The 20,124-nt window shown below is 33.1% G+C and overlaps 1 protein-coding gene across 1 annotated transcript in view; it reads right to left on the bottom strand.

Moving 5' to 3' along the window:
* The window catches only part of LOC123713951 (dynein beta chain, ciliary), a 31,267-nt gene that overhangs the window by 6,225 nt on the left and 4,918 nt on the right, over positions 1-20,124 (bottom strand). The window contains exons 8-39 of the mRNA XM_045667857.1: positions 19,701-19,927; positions 19,219-19,360; positions 18,212-18,624; positions 16,704-16,974; positions 16,217-16,347; positions 15,679-16,012; positions 14,886-15,598; positions 14,244-14,545; positions 13,871-14,025; positions 13,385-13,521; positions 12,762-13,228; positions 12,291-12,406; positions 11,575-11,736; positions 11,129-11,328; positions 10,725-10,881; positions 9,915-10,103; positions 9,192-9,431; positions 8,591-8,781; positions 7,677-7,846; positions 7,210-7,472; positions 6,878-6,998; positions 6,355-6,530; positions 5,889-6,058; positions 5,547-5,685; positions 4,624-4,788; positions 4,206-4,399; positions 3,493-3,862; positions 3,021-3,161; positions 2,449-2,628; positions 1,673-1,909; positions 1,140-1,219; positions 94-370 (exon numbers count right to left, since the gene is read on the bottom strand). Coding sequence (XP_045523813.1) covers positions 94-370; positions 1,140-1,219; positions 1,673-1,909; positions 2,449-2,628; positions 3,021-3,161; positions 3,493-3,862; positions 4,206-4,399; positions 4,624-4,788; positions 5,547-5,685; positions 5,889-6,058; positions 6,355-6,530; positions 6,878-6,998; positions 7,210-7,472; positions 7,677-7,846; positions 8,591-8,781; positions 9,192-9,431; positions 9,915-10,103; positions 10,725-10,881; positions 11,129-11,328; positions 11,575-11,736; positions 12,291-12,406; positions 12,762-13,228; positions 13,385-13,521; positions 13,871-14,025; positions 14,244-14,545; positions 14,886-15,598; positions 15,679-16,012; positions 16,217-16,347; positions 16,704-16,974; positions 18,212-18,624; positions 19,219-19,360; positions 19,701-19,927 — 7,230 coding nt within the window. The remainder of the gene's footprint in view (positions 1-93; positions 371-1,139; positions 1,220-1,672; positions 1,910-2,448; positions 2,629-3,020; positions 3,162-3,492; positions 3,863-4,205; positions 4,400-4,623; positions 4,789-5,546; positions 5,686-5,888; positions 6,059-6,354; positions 6,531-6,877; positions 6,999-7,209; positions 7,473-7,676; positions 7,847-8,590; positions 8,782-9,191; positions 9,432-9,914; positions 10,104-10,724; positions 10,882-11,128; positions 11,329-11,574; positions 11,737-12,290; positions 12,407-12,761; positions 13,229-13,384; positions 13,522-13,870; positions 14,026-14,243; positions 14,546-14,885; positions 15,599-15,678; positions 16,013-16,216; positions 16,348-16,703; positions 16,975-18,211; positions 18,625-19,218; positions 19,361-19,700; positions 19,928-20,124) is intronic.

Raw genomic sequence — 20,124 nt, 5'->3', positions numbered from 1 at the left:
AAAAATCAACGGCGTGTATCAGGCATACAAGGCCCATTAGAAAAAATGAGATAAACGACTACAGCGATGCTGGTTCGTAACACAATAAAATACCTGCAAAACCACCCAATGTCCTTTCTTAAACGCCTCGTCCATTGCTTGCTCAGCAACAATTTCCTGGCCCTGACCCAAGGAGACATTATGAAAGTTCCCACCATCAGTGGTAAAGCCCATAGCTTTTCCTAACGCTTCCACGTCTTTAAGTGGATTCACGCCGGGTGACAAAATAAAAAATATAGGTGTGGTCGGGCTTGTCTCCTCAAAGGATTTACTAAACTCAACAGTTCTATTTTCAACGTATTTAGATCCCATCTTTTCTTCTATATACGTTCTACAAACAATATGAAACCATATATCTTAATATAGATAAATACGCGTCCGCTGGGATGGATGGACTCCTAAACTACTTAATCGATTTCAATCAAATTTACACAGTTTGGTCTAATTTAAAAATAGGATAGCTTACATATATATATAATTCTACTGTACGTGTGAATGTCACTGAACTCCTCTTAATCGGCTGGACCGATTTTAATGATCTATTTTATATATGTTTGGGTGAAGCCTTGGATAGTTTAGATTTACAACAGCCCGGAAGATGGCACTTTAATTGGTACTTTCATACTTTGTTCAATATCCTAATCGATTGAAACAGCAGGACAACAACTATCCAGTCCCCTAGTATATATATAAATATATTTATTGCCTATTTCCAACACACAAATATACAGTATTTATAATATTCTTAACCTATATAGTAATAATAAATAATATAAAATTTAAAAAGTTTGGTCCCTGCCGAAATGTACGAAAATATATACTAATTTGAAATGTATTTACAATTTAAATTTGGGTTTGATAATATATTTTGTAAATACTCTGGAAATATGTTTCGATTATTAAAAATTAGAATAATTGTTATATAAGTATAGGAAAGGTTTCCTTTCCTACATAAAAACTTTTAAGTATAGGAAAAAACATTATTGAAGTTGGTATTGTTTCTCTAAGAATTGGACCTAGGACCAGGAGTCCACGTCATGAAGATCTTAAATTATCCCTAATATTGTCATAAAAATTTCATTAACTATGTATGTACTCACGCAACGGCGTAAGTCATTCTATCAGGACGCAATGCTCTAATCATACACAGTCTTTGTAGAGCAGTTTTATTTTTCCATTCCTAAAATAAAGAAGATGAATAAAAAGATTTTCTTTAATACAAACCTGTTTTGTATTTTAAAATAAATGTTTCTTTCTTCTTGTAATGCTTTCTCCTCGAAGGTTGGATGTATGATACTCTAACTTCGAATGCCTTATTTTCAATAACTTGTACATACATATATTCTTTAGACAAGAGATAATTTAAATAAAAACTTATCATAAAGATCGGGATTACCGTCGTTAGATGTTACAGCTAGAGTTAGAGCTCAGAGGTAAAGTAAACGAAAAGCGTAAGACGAAAAGTTCGATTGTGATTGGACGTTATAACGTGACCCATTATGTCAAGTCTTCGTCGTGAACTCTGATTGGACTAGAAGTGGTGTTGACCAATCACAATCAAACGAAAGGCATCATCGTGCCGTTTTTCGTTATACGTGACTGGGGGTTCAGAAAGGGAAAAGACATGGCTTACCTGTGGAAACTTCTCCCTCTCAGGACACTCCATTTCCACAATCTTCTTCCATCTTTTAGGTGACGTTTCTATATCTCTGTCGAGATTGCGGAATTCATCTTTACTCGCCAAGGAACAAATGCCACCCCAACTTGGGTTTGAGAGGAAATCAACTGGGCTAGTGACGTGTGGTTTGATTGGGAATCGAAGGAAGAAATCTAATTCTGCAGGCGAGATTTCCTCACTCATCAAGAGAACCTATAATATTGTATTATGTTTTTAATCGAATGAATTATTGTCACGTTCAGAATTGATCCAAGATTTTCTACTTGCGACCATGATCTTTACGCCACGAGTAAGTGGTAGTATCAATGCCAACTGGGTTGGGAAGTAAGTTGTCTCATGTTTTATATTTGTAATTTTAAATAGTTTCATTATAATTTTATATTATTTTCTTTCATTTGTTTAGTATGTATAGTAGTCAATTCAAGATATCAGTGTTGCTGCTGACAGCGACTTAAAGCTGACTTGGGACCATTTTTGATAAAAGTCAGTGCTCTTGCTGTTTTTGTATGTTAATTTTTAGTTCATAATTTAAGATATGGAAATAAAAAATGTTTATTTTGGGTTAATAGATGACAGAGGCAAATAAAACATCTAAATTATAAGGCAAAACATTATAAATGTGATGAAAATAATGCGTATAAAGTACGGGAAATAAGACGCGGTTTTTATGCATTGTCAAGAAAATGTATGACAAATACTTTAGTAGTGTTTAAGAAAACGCAGAAACATACCTGGAATGTCATTTGTGATGCAAATATTAACTTGTCACATTCAAAAAGCCCCCGTGATGTATATTGGAAAACTGAATACGAAATGCAATCAATTAGATTCTTGATTCGTTTGCTCACTTCTTCGCTCTCTTCGGCCTTTGATATTGCTTTTTGGAAGACAACACTAAACGCCTGAAAACTCTCATTAAACTATTTATCATACATTTAATAACTCTTCCAGTCCTAACACACTAAAGACTGACTTCTTAATATAAAAAAAAAATATATATATCGCCCCTACCAGTCTTGTTTCCAACATAATTCACTCAACTCACCAAATTCATTATATCGTTGTTTGAATAGTGTAATATAGATGATGGGACCTCCCAAATAAGATCAACCAATTATCTATAAATATGCTAATTTTATACATACGAATGTGCCATTAGACGCCTGGTGTATTAGTTATTAGTACTACAAGTGTAGGTGTAATGAAATCGACAAATGAGCATTAAAAGAAGACAACAAATTTGTTTTTTTTTTGATTACGAAGAAGACAAATACATATTTATAACATGCAAATAATTCCTTACCTTTAAAGAGAATTGATAAATTGGATTTATAGTATTCAAGTCATTCAAAATGAAATATAAAAGCGACGCACGAGCAGCGGCCGGTCGATAGAACTCTCTCGCTTGATCTATTTGGTGTGACGTCACCTTTGCTTCGGAGACCTATAATATATTTCTCATACATAAGTAATGAATACAGTTCAATAGATACTTAATTAGAAATACTAGACTTTTTTGGTATCATAAGGTCAGTCTGTATTTAGACCAATCGCGACAAGCAAGCAAAACTAGAATTTTTAACTGTTACTTTTTCATAAAGATTACTATATAACTTTTTGTCGTTGGATCGTTTATTAATGGAAATTATTACTTAAATTATTGCTGTTACTGTTAACAGTTTAAATGCATTTGCTATATTTGTAAAAAATATAAATTGTTAGAATTTTCATGAATAAAATATGTGCCAACTAATAAAAAAATTATGGTGTCTTACCTTTTTTTCAATATCTGCTGCCGTCTTCTTTGTCGTCTCCAAATTCTCTATCAGAGCTGTATCACCAAGAATATTCTCACCGGCCGACGAGAGTCTCGAAAGTAGGTCATCTTCTAACTTCTTTAACTGTATTTTAAACTCATTTTGTTGCTTCGTCAGCTCTGCCTTAAGTTCTTCTAGGTCCGGTCTTTCTGCTTTTACGACTTCGGCTAGAAGTTGGTCTTCCAGCCCATCTCGTGTCACGGTAAAGTTCACTAGTGTTGTCTGCGCTTGCATTTCCGGTTTATAATGCGGATTTGCAAGTTTAGTGTGCAAAATTAATCTGAAGTTAGGACTGTATTCAACTTCTTTGTCGCCGATTTTTATTGCTCTAAAATAGAAGTAATATTTAGAATGTTAACTGGGCATGTCCAGCAGTGGTACTCTGTAAAACTAATGATCGACTCAATAATTGACTGAAAATTTGGGGTTTCCGATTCCGAAAAGTTCTATCATTGGAATTAAGTGGTAGGATCCTTAATATGCAATCAATGTTACAGAGTGACTCTTCTAGTTTTAATTCTGGAGAAACCAAAATTAATCATAGTATTGTGCACTGTACGACTATACTATCCTCAACTAAAAACTTCTATTTTTTACAGGAAATACCAAGACATACTTTTAAGTTCATTGTACAATTTTAATAGAAAATATCATAATTTATTAAAAGTTACCTTCCTTTCTTGATTAAATTTCTTCCCAAAAGGGGATCTAAGACAGGGTCGACGGTTTCCCCTATGTTTTCCAATAAAATAGTTTCCCCTTTGATGATAGCTTTTTCGATTGTATCTAAGTACCCTTTCTGGCCCAGACGTATGACTCGCAAACCGTCGCCATATTTTTGTTTTATCCATTTTACTCCTTGTAACTGCGAAATGTATTTATAAGAGTATTTAATCAATCAAAACGGAAGTTACTTTTAATTTTTTATATAATATTTTAAATTTTAAGAACTCATTAGCTTTAATGTGTAATTAAAACATACTGCCAACTAAAAGAAAAAAAATATACACCATTTCGCTCTGTCTCTTTCACTTGCAAGATTAGGCATGTATTGAAAAAAACTATAAATAAAATTTGAGTTTTACAAACCTGTGGGTCAATCATAAGTGGCCATCGATCTGAGTTTGATAATATTGTTGCATTCTCTGTGCTCATTCTGTCTGAAGGTAGGCCTTCATTTTGCCACATCGCTATAGTCGTGTCATCAGTTAACATTGTTAGCGGATCGAGGCCTTCTGTGATTGGTATTGGGGGCTAAAATTGTTATTTTTTGTTTGATAATATCACAACTCATAATTATGTGTAGTTTATTATGCAAATCTCTTTAACTTATGACAATAACCGGTTACAGCCCAAAGAAATGTTTACGCAAAGAAACAATAACTCTAAGTATTAAGTATTCTTCTGTTTAAGCAATTATTTAGTTAATAGCCAATTTACGTCAAAATACAGTCGCAAGCACCGAGCGTATACATAGCCATACATTATATAGAATAATAATAAAATATAAATAATAACAGCATGAAATAACAATTAAGAATTAAAATTATGATCGTTTAACGTTACATAAATAATGTGGCTGATATGACTGGTTACTACATAGCGTCTCCAAAACGAAAGTAGCAAATATTATTGAATTAAAATAGCCATTTTGTCTTTGCAAAGTACGGCGTAATTAAATTTTCTTTCACATTCACTTTAATCACCAGAAATTAAATATCTACGAAATGTATTACAAGAAAACGTATAGGCGCTTATACCCTGCACATAACAGATAGCGCGCCAAAATGGACGCCCCGCCCCGCAACCGCCACAGCTAAGAATGCTATTAAGCCATAGAGACAGCGGGTACGGCGCATCTTTAGTCAAAATACTACCAAAAAAAATAATACACTTTATCAGATTATACTCTGTACCGCAATGGAGAAATAAGTAGTAGTCATTTTTACAGGAACAATATTTGCATTTATATGTAATTTGTATTATTATGATTTGTGTGTGTATTATATTACCTCTAATGTCTTCAAGAATGGTAACCAATTCTTATGCAGCAAATCCAATCTGTAGAGCTTAGTGAAACACCCCACGTATGAAATAAATGCACAGACTAAAAGTATATCACCAGGCAGAGTCGTGCTTTGTTGCATAAAACTGTAAAAAAATAGATGTTTCAAAGACATTTATTATTTCTGTAGTTCTAATCTACGCCGTAGACAATGTTTCATTCGCCTTCGAGCTACAAACACGGTGGACACTACTTAAGGGACACGTGACCAAGCCTTATCTAATGTTCTATAGTAATTTGTATTACAATATCTTGCCCGCCGTAACGTAAATAGTTTTGTAAGACTCACTTAAAAACAGCCTCCGCCCATCTAACGTTTTCACTAGCGAGACCATTAACAAGTCTATTTGCCAATTGAATAGTTCTAGTCGTCGCATCAGCTTCTTGTTGACATTTCACCTTCTCGGCTGTTGCCTTTTCAAAATCTGCCGTGAGCGTTGCTAATTGTTCTTCAAGAGACTAAGAAAAGGAATAAATCCAACAAAATCTTTAATAGTTTTATAACAATCATTCTAGTTGCTGAGGACTAAACTGTAAACTGTAAACCATACATTTCTTATGAAAGAAATACTGATTTTTTTAAATCAAGGGAGCCGTTAGTCCTAACTTACTTAAGAAAATGTATATATACTTAGTTACTGAATATAATACCGACTATTTTCTTTGATATATAATTAACATACTTTTATCTAGACTAATAGGTAGACAAATGTAAGAGAATCAAGAGCATCACCTGACCATTTAAAAGTACTTACAGCAACTTTCGATTTAATAGATTTCAACTTTTCAGTGGCTGCGGCTAATTCAGCGTTTGCAGCGGCTAATGCTTTTCGTTTAGGTTCAACATCACAGAACACTTCGTAGAATTTGATTATGTTTATAACCCACGCACATAGACCAGCTGCAGCCGCTGATTTAGATCTCACAAATTCTGAAATTCAAATGAGTTTTTCAGTTAATTTAAAAAAACCATATTATGTATACGATATATAAAAACATTTGTGAATCAGAAACAAAAATAAACGAAAATATCGGGTCTGAAATCATTTTAGTATGTAATAGAAGGCAAACGAGCAAGAAGACTCAAAGGAATTGCTGATGAAATTAGTAAAATATTTGTTTAAGAAGGCCTGTCACAGTATCTATAATCTTGAAGAAAATAACAAATAAATAAATAGAAAAGTATGTATGCTGTGTTTTACCTACGTGTTACTAGTTGGGTCAAATACATTTTAATTTTTTGTAAGAATATAAATTAAAAACTGGTGCAATCCATACCCGGTTCAAATTCAGAATCCTTTAAATAGGGCTGAATGGCCTTTATGACATCAGGGTGTATGTTTTCCTTATCGTAGTGTATTAACGATTCCAAAAACATATCTACTTTTGCCATCATCATCTGTTGAAAGACACAAACTTAAATCAAAAAAATTTTTTGCTTCGTCAAACTTAACTCATGTTTTACTTTTAGGTTCTGTGTTTGATCCCCGAGCAAACAATAATTTATAAATAATTCATAATGGTTTGATACATTCGGATTAATTTTGCGATATACAAAGATATTACACCAGCAACACATGTTATCTTTGTTTAATAACATTCCAAGATACCTTAGCAGATTTCCAACTTCTATCTTTAGGTATCTTTCCTCCTGGTGCCAGAAGCACCATGACTGCCGCCGTAACATTTGTGACGGCTCCAGGCGGCGATCCAAACGATTTCAGTTCAGTGAGATTTGCTTTGTTTAATGTGTTCAACGCTTCTTGTGCAGCTACAAGAGCTGGTTCAGCTTTGATAAGGTCTTCTTCACAATCTTTTTGCTTTTTGGATACTTCTTCAGCAATAACTGCTACTTTTTCTTCCTCCTCATCGGCTGGAACATTGACATTATCGATAAAAGTGAAGAAATTCAAATCCTGTAAGAATTTTTATTTAAATGTTATTATTCTTTATTAATTTACTGTTTTATAGACACACAGACAATCATCTAGCATTCATTAATATGTTTATGTATCTATGTGACCTATATTATTAATGTAGGTAATTAAGCATAAGAATATGATTAAGATATACTAACCAAGCGCCTTTTCACTCTGAACCTTAGCAGTTTCAACCCCAACCATTTCAATAAGTTTATCTGCAGCTTCATTTTTCTGTTGCAATTCTATTTCTTGTACCGCTAATTTAGCTTTTAGTTCATCTACTTGCGATGCCGTACCACGAAGTCTTTCTAAACCATTTTCTAACCTAAATGTAAAGATAAATATAGATCTGTTATTTCAAGCTTTAAGTACCAGCAGTCCTATGAAATCTTCATGTTGATATCGATAAAGCGAACCTCAAAAAAGAGCACTATCCGAAAGCAGAGAAAAAGGAAATAACTAATAATTCTGATGTACTACATTCACACCTTGAAGTATTATTAATATTCGTAGATGTGTTATCTTGCTAGTTGCCCCTGTAAGCCCCTTGTTTTCGCCTTAATATGACTTTTTTACTTGCCTATCTTTTTAGTAGCTATATACATATGGAACATTTTTTTTGTTACCCCATAGAAACATGGTTTTTAGTTATATTTCTAATTTATGTCTCCATAAAAACCTTTCTCAGAGGTAAAGGAATAAATAAAAAAAGTTCTGGGTTTGATTCCCGGTCGAACATTTAGTTTTCTATGCTTAAAAGAGAGCCTAACTGATCAGCAATGAGAGGCCTAAATAAAAAGTAAACAAAACCTAGATATTTTTGCTCGAAGCTCTTCAGTTTTCTGATTGACCAATTTCGATATATTTATGGAACATTTTTTTGTTACTCTATAGAAACCTGGTTTTCAGGGATATTCTTAATTTATGTCTCTATAAAAACCTTTCTCTGAGTTAAAAGAATAAATAAAAAAGTTCTGGGTTTAATTCCCGGTCGAACATTAAGTTTTCTGTGCTTAAAAGAGAGCCTAACTGATCAGCAATTAGAGGCCTAAATAAAAAGGAAACAAACCTAGATATTCTTGCTCGAAGCTCTTCAGTTTTCTGATTGACCAATTTTGAATAGAGACTGATCTGTTCAAGATAACTCTTCGGTGTCGTATAGTTGTACCGTCTTTCGTTCGATAGATATGCTTTAGATATCGTGTTCACTGACGTGTGGACATACGCCATAAATCGTGACACTGAATCACGTAACGTTATCTGGAAACATTAATTAACAAGGTTATTATTAAATTGGACAATATTAAACAATATCACTTTTCTATTATTTTTTTAGAATAATTAAAAATGTCATTTGTTATATTAAGGAAATCAATCTCAATTAGGTTAGATGAAAAATGACATAATAACATTAATTGATGTATCCGATTTCACTCCTTATGATTTTGGATGAAAAGTTGAAATTCAACCCAATTTTGAAAGGTACTACTTTCCTCCTCCTCCTCCTACCTCAAAATTAAAATTATTAATGCGCCGTGGCACGCAATTTTGGTTTTAGATCTTCCTAAATTATTATGAAATTTCTACCTAGGATGTAAAGTTAAAAACTAGGACGAAAGGACTACATTAAAAATAAAAAAAAATATAATACAAACATAAAATAAACTTACAGGCAGTACGTGTAATTCCTCCAAAAAACGCATAGACACAGAGACCAAGGCTTCTTGAGGCCATTCATGAAACCAGTTGATAGATGTGCAGTTAATCAAAGCTGGGAACTTTCTGGACCTCACCCGCAAAGTAGATCCTACGGGTGAGAAGCAAAGCACTACTTTCAGCTGCTTTCTTACTCTGTCTATGAAGAATTTCCAACAGATTTCTCTCGTGTCGGGGAGGCCTGCACCTTTAACCTAAAAAATATTGAATATTTTTATATACTAAGTCATATACAAACAGCAATAAAATAAGTAAATAAATCAGTGGCGCTAGAAACATTTTAGGTCTAGGCCTCAGATTTATCTACCTGTTTTATGATCATTTTTCAATCTAAAAGGCAAGTAGGTGATCAGCCACCTGTGTCTCGGGCAAACCAGTATCCTCACGATGTTTTCCTTCACTGTTTAGCTCGAACAGTTTAACTCCAACATCTTAATTGCGGACATAGAAATAAAGTCCATACGTGCACAGACGGAGATCGCCTACGACCTTAGGAATAAAAATCGTACGCTGAAGTCACTAGGCCAACACTGCACTGCAACCAGAGCAATGCTGTAATAGATTTTAGGCAACATTGTTAGTTTTTGTTTACGTATAAACAACTTTTGTTTCAAAACACTTTAGCGTTTAAAGATTAATAGACAATCTTAAGATGTCAACTGACTTTCATTCCTTACCTCATTTCGTACACCAGCAATTATGTTTTCGATTTCATCATCAGGGAACAGGTCTCCAACTTCTCCGGATGCCAACAAATCATTTATGAGTACCAAAAACTGTTCGTTCGCCACTTGAGCATCCGTCATTAAAAACATAATACCAACATTTTTCAGACCAGTTTTTATATACAATCCTGATAGTTCATGCTAAAAAATTATTTAAAATGTTTTAAATCAAAAGATTTTAAATGCAAATTTCATAATTTGAGCTTCCATAGGAACTTCAAAATTTTGTTGTATTTGTTTTCTAAGATATAAAACTTTATTTTAATTCCTTGAAGAGTGTTAATCAAAATCAGATTTAAAAAATTCTTAAACGGAAATTTACTTCACTCGATAAAATAAACACAAATGTTTAGAAAGAATAATAATGTTAGAATAAGTGTGTTATATTTTCATAGATATTTATTACTAACTAAACACAGACACATAATAATAATCAAAAAATAAAAATGAGAAATGTTATGGAAAGAAAAAAAAGGATTTTTAAGAGGACATTTTAAGTGTGTTGTTTGTTATTGCTAGAGAAAAACAGTTAGTTTGCGGCTCAGACGCAAAAAAAATATTATGTAATAATAATAGTAAAAACTAACAGTGTATGTAAAGAAATATTAGAATATTTGTATATAAAAGTACATAAAAAATAAGAATAAATGTTACTTAAACTATTGTAAGAAATATATAAATAAATATAGGATATTGAAAAACATATTAAGATCACTCCATCAAAAAAAATATATATATATATCTGTCTTTAATTAAATTTACCTTTAGATCCGAAACACCATATCCCTTCTTGAGCTGTATTTGGAAAACTTCAAGGCTGGCAATAAAAGCCGCTAAACGCGATAAGGACTGTTTCCCCGATCCACCTACTCCAACTAGTAATGCACTTCCTCTAGGACTCTCTAATATTCGGCTGATTCTAGATAAATTTATATATATAATTAATGTAAAAACCGTGTAGTGGACAAGTAGTCGTAACAAGGAGTGTACAATCATGTTTTAAAAATGTATTATCTTTTAGCACTCCAATTATTTAAAGTATGTTTTTGACTTCTACAAGTGTCTCAATATCCTTCCTTGTGTATTAAACACTATCATTTTGGATATTGTAAAAGCTTTTTATTAAAAATTCAGCGTTACAACAAGAAAACAATAGGATATCTGACCTGCAAATATGCATCATGGCATCTTCAAACAAAACGAGATTCATTGCTGCAATAAGATCATTGTAACTAGACAAAGCTTCTGTTAGTAACTTATTCAACTGAGTCCAAGTCGCTATCGGCATATATTTTGGTTCTCCGATTCCGCCAGCAAAATGACAGTATATATTTGGTCGTTCAAATACAACTCCTTCATCAATATCCTAAAAAGTATTTCTTATTTTTTAAATACGTAATTAAAAGGTCAAACAACAAATGCTTTGTAAGCAAACGTGTTTAATTCTAACTAGTGCTAAGTAATTGATTTCTTATAATCTACATGTTACGAACGAAATGTACTAGGAAATATATAATTTCTAAGTCATTTACTGGAGTAGACTAAATTATTCCTAATAAAAAAAATAAGTAAAGTTGGATTTTATAAAAATCATGATTTATAAACAACAAACCTCAAAGTTCTTCTTACATAAATCCACTTGCATTTTAAGAAATGCATCAATATCCTTATCTTCTGTAAGTTTATCTCCATACACCCTGTGTGTTTCGTGTAGCCACAGCCTAATTATATCCGATGGATTCACCAAACATTCATTTGTACTAAAGAGAAATCCCTAAAAATATTAAGTATTGTATATTTTAATAAAAACGTAATATGAAAAATAAAAAATATATTGTCGAAGACAGATGGACCAATTCTCGTATTTTTTTAAATTTATTTCTTAAACATTGAGGAAGATAAGGGTAAGAAAAATTTGTAAAATATAAAAAAAATTGAATTCAATATTAATATGTAGTACTCGGATGTTTATTCCAGAAAAGTTTCACTATGGAGAAGCACAGTAAGACGTTCCATATGTTGGCAGGATACTAAAAGGTTGACTTAGTAAAAATTCATATTGAGGCGAAAAGAACATCGTGGCGTAGCCAGTCTATATATGTATAGTCCGTACATATTATAAACCATTAATATAACTGTATACGTGGAGAATGGTACTGGACTAAGTGTAATAACTCTCATCTATGAAATGATCGTGATATTTTGATATATAGAAATTGTACGTATTTGGTATTAAGCGTTTTAGGTTCTATTCCTAACTTAACCTTTTAATATAACTGTTACAATATTTCTTAGAGTCTATTCAAGGTTGAGTATATTTTTTATTACCTGAAACACATTGGATAAATCCCTTAAATTGAAAATGTAGTGAAACTTGATGGCGGTAGGCAGAAACACTTGTGATACTTTATTGTGAAGAGCAATAGTGGCGCTGACGACATTCGCTAAAATGAATTAATCAAAGGAAATAATGGACATTATGGAACATCATTTTTAAGTAGAAGAAGTTAAGGGAAAAATGGACAAGGTAAAAAGTGGTATCGTAGAGATCGAAAGAGATACAAGGGAAGGCTATTGAGGCGTTCAAGATAGAATCGTATAGAATAGAGTAGGGCAGAATATGGTGACATTTGAGGAAGCCTTTGTCGAGAGAAGTGCTGATTAATTATAATAGTAAATAACTTGTAAAAAGTAAAAAAAATATCCTAAGTTAAGTACCGGAACACAGGCTTATTTCATTTATTTTATCCAGCCTGCCATATATAGCATGCATATTATGTAAGAATCAAAAGAACTTACCTGACAGTTTACCAATCTGGGCACTAATCCTCAACTCAGGGTTAGCCAGGTGCTGACTCAATATAGAATGGTAAATGTTGTTAAGCGATTCAGAATTGGGGAAGCTTATAGCAAACACGCAGAAATGCCGCTGAAGCCTCGGGTTAATAGTGAAGCTTCCAGATGTAGGATTCATACACGATACATATTGTGTGTTGTGGATATCTTTAAGTGTCAGTTTGGTTCGGTCATACCAATGGTTATAGTCTAAATGTTGGCGAATTATTGTATGCGGCTGTACTGTCCCGTAAGCATCAACTTCTGGCATATTCATGTCGTCTATAAAGTATATCAGCGTTTTACTTCCTGGCGGGCCGTAGTTTCGGCCAGCTTTCTTTTCGAGCGGCTTCTCGAGAATTTTCTGGAGCATTTCCGATGTTGTGTAGAAGTTGAAAGGGATTGATTGGATTGCGTAAGTTTCTGGAAGGCTGAGAAAGGAAAACATATTGTATAACGAAAACTATTGTTCAAAATGTCCTTGTAATAATATGTTATTATATAATAATTATTCTTTAACAACACTAAAAAAGAACACATGTTCATTTGTTACGTAATTACTATAATAAGACATATATAAAAACTACCTTTGCAATTTTTCGTTTACAAGAACAGTTTTTCCACAGCCAGCTCCCCCAACCAACATGACTGGATGTTTGTTTTTCATAAGCAAGTCCAAGAAAAACCGAACTCGTATAGTGTCAGCTGTAGGCACCAGTACGGCCTGAAAAGATGAAATAAAAAGTTTGCTAATACTTTTGATACAGCGCTGGAAGAATTCTTGTAAGCAATAAGGCTTGCTCTCTCAATTATGGGATCTACATGGTTGCGTTGAAGTATTAAATAAAGAAGTTAATAATAATCAGTGGTTAATACAATTCTATATATTTGTTTTGATTGTTATATATTATCCCAAATTAATTAAAAATGTATACGTACTGATACAAAAATGTGCCTTATGAATTCTCTATGGTTATGGACTTTCATTAATACTTCTCTGTTACTTTTACTTAAAAAAATATATTATCATACATACTACTGACAAACTAGTATCATTGTTATTAAAATCATACTTGCAACGGGATGTCAGAATCCAGCTCGAACTTTGTAATCTTTTCTGTCCATGGAGTGAATTGTTTTGTATCGTGGTCAATGTAGTAGTCAAATACAGTTCCTCCGGGTGGAAATTTCACAGTTTTGAATTCGTTTAGCCACCATTTCGAAAATTCTAAAAATGTAAAAAACAGTTAAACTTTCTATTTATTTAATAGAAAGAGTGATACATTATAAATTGGGATTTCTAATATTTTACAATTACTTTATGATTTTAAATTTATTGAGTCTTTTGTTGGCTTTTTGATTCAGCGTTTACTATAATGCAATATTATATGTTACAATATTACAGTTATGTCAATGTTATTACATAAATAAAAATAATGTTCCTACCAACTCTGTAGTCAACATTGGTATCCTGGAACATCGCCGAACCAAATGCCCAGACACATGCAAAAACGAAAAAAATATCATGCCAGTCTTTCGAACAATCTGCGGGCGTATTCTCGGGTACAAGCAAGCAATCCAGTAAGTGGCAAAGCATTTGAATATGCGCCATATCTGCAATAGGCGTTATCTTCTTGAACCGAGTCCTTACAGTTTCTAAGCACGGCGGAATGTATTTGTCACAGAGTATAACTAAGTTCGATTTTTCTGCTGGTATCTTTCGTGTTTCTATCCAACTGGTAACATAGCTGGAAAAATAACATTAATTTATGTAAGTACTACTATAAATATACGGAACAATATATTTCTCGTTGTGCTTTACACTAGTCGTTAGTAAGGGATTATATTTTAAGTAAAAGTGCTTATATGCGCAATAATAAATATATGAAAAAAAAACAATTTAACAAAAAAGTTTACTTTGAATGAACACATATTTTCAAACCTAAAAGTATGTTAGGGTTCCCTTATCTAGAGATCTGCCACACACAACGTAGAGCAGTACGTTATATTAAACAACAGTTGTGTCAAAGCAACTATGTGCAGCTAAAAATGCATCACATAAAGAACATAAGATGTAATATAACTTACGGATTCCATCCCAAATCCTGTGGATTAATGTATAAAATTCCCGCCCGAGATACCGTAGCGGGAGTAGCTGTGCGCAAATTTGATATCTCAAACATTAGACGCATGCTTGGTGTTAACGCTATTCTCTCATTACTAGCCAGTGTTAGAATCTTGTTATCATCCATTACAGTATTCAACGATTCTATCCACATTGGATCGATGTCTCCATCTAAAACAATCCACTTAGGATTTTCTCCGACAATATTCGCTTGATCTCTCATTATCACTGAAAATAATCCATCTTTCCATTCTCTTGTTGCAGGATTAATAATGCCAAATAGCTCGTCGTTTGTCACAGCCTTAGGATTAAGGTCGGTATAAATTGGTTTCTTTTTGAGATTCTGGTATGTTTTGTATAGAGTTTTCCATACTTGTGTTTTACCGGTACCGGCATTACCAACGATGAAGACGGAATGACGAACTTCTAGTAGTTCTTCCAATTGCACGACCTTAAGTATAAAGTTATCTTCAGGTTGAAGTAACAAATCCATGGCAGCTTGTTTAACAGTTCTCTCAAATTCCAAATCTCTTTTTCTTGGTACTTCAAGAGCAGGAAATAGGTCACCAATTAAACCCATGAAAACAGGCATATCGTCTGTGACTATTTTAGGAATATTAAAGTCACGTAATGTTCTCATTAAAACCTCTTCTTCTGGTCTACCAGGATCACCTCTCTAAATACGAAAATTATAATAATAAATAGAAGAACAAAAACACAGTATTACATAAGAGAAATTAATAATAAAAACAATACCTTCAAAGAACCAGCTACAACTAAAACGGATTTAATCGCCCTTAATCCCCAATCGTAATGATCTTGTTTAGACAATAGCTCTTTACACAAAGTATACAAAGTTATGAATTTCCTTGCTAATATTTTAGCTTCTTGAAAACCTTCGGCGACCAACATGATTTCACAAATCAACTCAAAGTCCGGTACAACCATGGCACACGGTCTAAATAAGGCTTTTAAGTTTTCGGGAAGTTCCGTCCTCCCAGCATAACCTGGATTCATTGTTATAAATATGCCAACCGATGGTACCAATACAATGATTTCTCCCATAAAGTTAAACTTTTCTTTTTTGTCTCTGAAATCCAGTATAACCGCTATGGAAATCTTATACAATACTAATTTCTACCAGGTCTATGAAGGATAATAGTTTTAATTTGGTAAAACATAATTAAACCACAATGAATGCTTTATCATTTTGAAGGAGAAGAGAAACACAATAGGCTATCCAAATATGCAGAATTTAAGCATTTTCAATATTTCTGTAGCTAGTGACATTTACCTGATAGCATCTTGAACAGATTTAACCTGGACAGCAACAACTGATAGGACCTCAACTGATATTCTATTAAACTCATCAAAACAACCCCAAGCTCCTGTTTGAGCAAGTCCTTTATAAATATTACCGCATGACTGTGAATATATTGATTGTTATGAAATAAAATATCAACGTTATGAATTAAACATAAACCTTCTGGCATTTTGGCATCAGATTTTTGTATCTTTAATGATCGTTTGTCAATCTAATGGTCAAGTAGATGATCAGCCTCCTGTGCCTGACACACGCCGTAGACTTTTAGGTGTTTGGACTAAAGCAAGCGAGTTTCCTCTAGATGTTTTCCTTCACCGTTTGAGCTATAGGCGCAAACAAACAGAAAGTCCAGGCTGAGGTCCAGTGAACCTACTAGGCCAAAACTGCTAAATACATAAGACAATCCCTTTTTACTTTATTACCTATAGAGACAAGAAAAAACCATTTGCTTATTTACCTGATAATCCATTTGTTCGGAACAATTGAACACATACACCATTATACCCAATGCACGTCCTAAATCTTTCGTAGTCTCCGTTTTGCCCGTACCAGCAGGGCCAGCCGGTCCACCCCCCATTATTAAATGTAAAGATTGTGTCAATGTAATGTAACAGCGATCGGTAAGAGGGGTTATAACCAATCTTGGTGTATTCCCTAAATATTCATAACTGTATTTGAACTGTGCATCACAAATATTCGCGAAACAATGTAGTTCTTTGTCGTCCCATCTGAAAATGTGCAGAAATAATAATATCAATTACTTTACAGTCAGCGCAATGGTTATAGAAAAATAAATTTTTTATCCAAATTCTAATTATGTGTTTATTTAGGTAATACAATGTCCATTTATTAACGTCAATAAAGATATAAGTATTAAATGCTTCTAATTTTACATTTACTGGCAGTTCTCAAATAAAGTGCCTAGAAGGGACGAGAAGAACTGGCAATAAACTCTCCGCCACGCTTTTTTATTCTAATCTAAGGTTGTATGCTAATTGCAGGCTCAATATTCTACTAACGTTAGGGTTTCTAAAATTGTAATAGGAATAAGTTACTATATCTACCATAATTAATATTTCTATTTATGTTAAGTTTATATCCAAGAAGTTGATATATACTTATTGTATTTAATAATAAGAATAGAAATAATACTTCTATTGTAACCATCACAATTGTCCTCAAACTTTCCTGCGACAACGCTAGCCAATGACAGAAACCGATTGGTCTGTGATACTTTATGCAACAATATCCGGTGATGTACACAATAAATATATTTTTTTAATAAATCAGGTAATTTAATAAGTAAATTATTTGTATTATTTTCTTTTTTGCGACTGAGTCGCAAACTAGTTGCTGTTGTCTCTGGAAGAATGACCAGCGCTGTGAAACAATCTGCTCCTTAGAAAATGGTGAGCCAGGGACAATCACAACACACACGCATTACACAGTTAAAACGTACCTTGTTCTTTAAAAAAAGTATTGTTATCTTTAATTATTTTTTAATTTTATTATTATTGTTTTGTGTGTTTATGTGTGTGTGTTTGGTTAGTAACTAATGTAATGTCTATATCTAAATGATAAAATATATGTAGTTCTGTAAATAACAGTTTTGTTGACAAGCCCCATGATTGGTTGATTTTTCTCGAGTAGTAACGCGGGAAAATGTCAGCGTTATCTCGAGCGTTAATTGGTTTAGGCGGAACAACCAAGCGCGGGGTGAGGTTCCGTCGGTAGGTTCGAGGTTCGGCTGAGGTCATTCTATTTTGGCCAACGATTAGATATTGTCACAAATATGTGTGTGTGCAAATATATAATATTTACCAAATCTATTATTCTCTTTCCTCCTGCATGACGGGCTGGATTAGGCTTAACACATATAAGCATCGTTGAAGTATCATTGAATCATGATGTTGAGCAATAAAAATAGAAAACTATTTTATCTGTAACAATGTAAAAAAATCTTACCTGTGCCTAAGTTGTGATTGCCATTGAAACGCTGACCCAGTCTCTACTTTCCCTTGAATCAATTTACTAACAACATCCCTAGAATGGACATCAATGGTACAAATAGTCATGATCTTCTGTCGATCCTGTTTACTAAGTTCACCTATGAGTAACGTAATCAATGTACTCAATTGCGACAACTGCTTCTTATAATAATCTTTGAGTGCATTATCGTATCCTTCTTCCAGTCTAGCGAAGGCTAAATTTACTTCAGTGGTCCACCAAATCTGAGAGCAACACAAGGAAACTTGCGCCATGTAGTCAAATAGCCATTGTTCGCGAGGCTTTTCTTCATATGATACGATTGCTTCGCTGAAATACTGCCGAATTGAAGATCTCATGATGTCTTGTAAGCGGTTGAGCCATATTTCCACCTAATAAAATCTTAATTAATTCAATTTATATGGTTGTGTAGTTATAAAGACGCAATTATTTGTGTGGATGTGGATAAATATTTACTTTTCATACCTACTAAAGATAATAAAAAAAATCAGTGACGCTACAACCTATTTAGGTCTGGGTCTCAGATTTCTGTATCTGTTTACTGATCATTTGAAAATCTAATAAGCAAGTAGGTGATCAGCCTTCTGTGCCTGACACACGCCGTCGACTTCTTGGGTCTAAAGCAAGTTTCTTCAACATGTTTTACTTCACCGTTCGAGCGAATGTAAATGCGCACATAGAAAGGATGTCTAATGTTGCACAGATGAGAGTCGTATGCTAAATATTCTAGGCCAACACTGCTTAATTAAAGCTAATGTATATAAAAAAATATTTTATGACCATGACTTAAGAGTTAAGTGCTTAGATCAATAATGGAATGTGACAGCTCTTTCTGTATTTGTTTCAATTTATTTTTAGGCAAACAGTGTTAACCATCTGAATCGCGGAGGTAAGATTTTGAAATTTTATTATCACAGTACTTTAAATCCCGTTGTAAATAGTAGCTACTTGAAATTTTTACTCACGGGACCACTGCAGTCACAAAACCCATGAAATGGAACATATTCACCATCTTTAGCTATCATTCCAGCCGCGATTTTTTGTTCGGGTTTGTCATTTTCACCAAACTTTAGTTTTGCTATTGAGTCAAACAGTTTTGTCAAATGCCTGTAAAGATTAAAATATATTTTATTCTTACAGTAAAGAAATTTTGCAACGAAAATTAAATTACCCATGACGTCAAACTTTGCAATTGAACCTATTCAAATATTTATTAAAAATCTTAACAAACTAAAAATTATCCACAATAGTTTGTAAGATATTAAAAAAATATATTTAATTTTAAGGTATGATAAGTGCACGTAAAAGTGACAAAATAAAACAGTTTGGTAGCTGCACTATTAATGCTTACTAATTATATACGTGCTCAGTACCATATTAATGATGAATTTTCCATCAATAAGTGGTACCCATGGTAATAGACAAGGTATCGACAGATCTTACAAACCTTATAACAAGTTCCGCTTGGTTCCCATTTGATAAAATATCGAGCAAGTCTGCTGATGATACAAAATAAAGCCTAGGAAATGCCAATCTCTTAGTTTCTAAATATTCAGCTAAAGCCTTTTCACAAATTATTAAGTCCTTTTGTAAACTATCCAGATTAGCTACTAAACCTTCTTTATTTGTACCCTTCACTACGTTTGGAGTTTTGGACATGTCTTTGGACAAAATCTGCAATATTTATTTATATACGTATATAAAGCCAATAAAATTTACGTATTAACTTATGTAAGTTTATAACTCAACCCATGAGCGGATAATATTTATTTAGAATAGAAATTGAAGCAAACACTTCATCATGTTTTTGAATTCACAGTTCTTATATTTAGCGTAAATATGAAATGTTGTATATAAACAGAGTTTTGCTT

Source organism: Pieris brassicae, chromosome 9 (assembly GCF_905147105.1).
Source record: "Pieris brassicae chromosome 9, ilPieBrab1.1, whole genome shotgun sequence".
NCBI classification, from domain to species: Eukaryota; Metazoa; Arthropoda; class Insecta; order Lepidoptera; family Pieridae; genus Pieris; species Pieris brassicae.
Note: the sequence above shows the minus strand (reverse complement) of the source record. Positions and strands in the feature narration are given on the sequence as shown.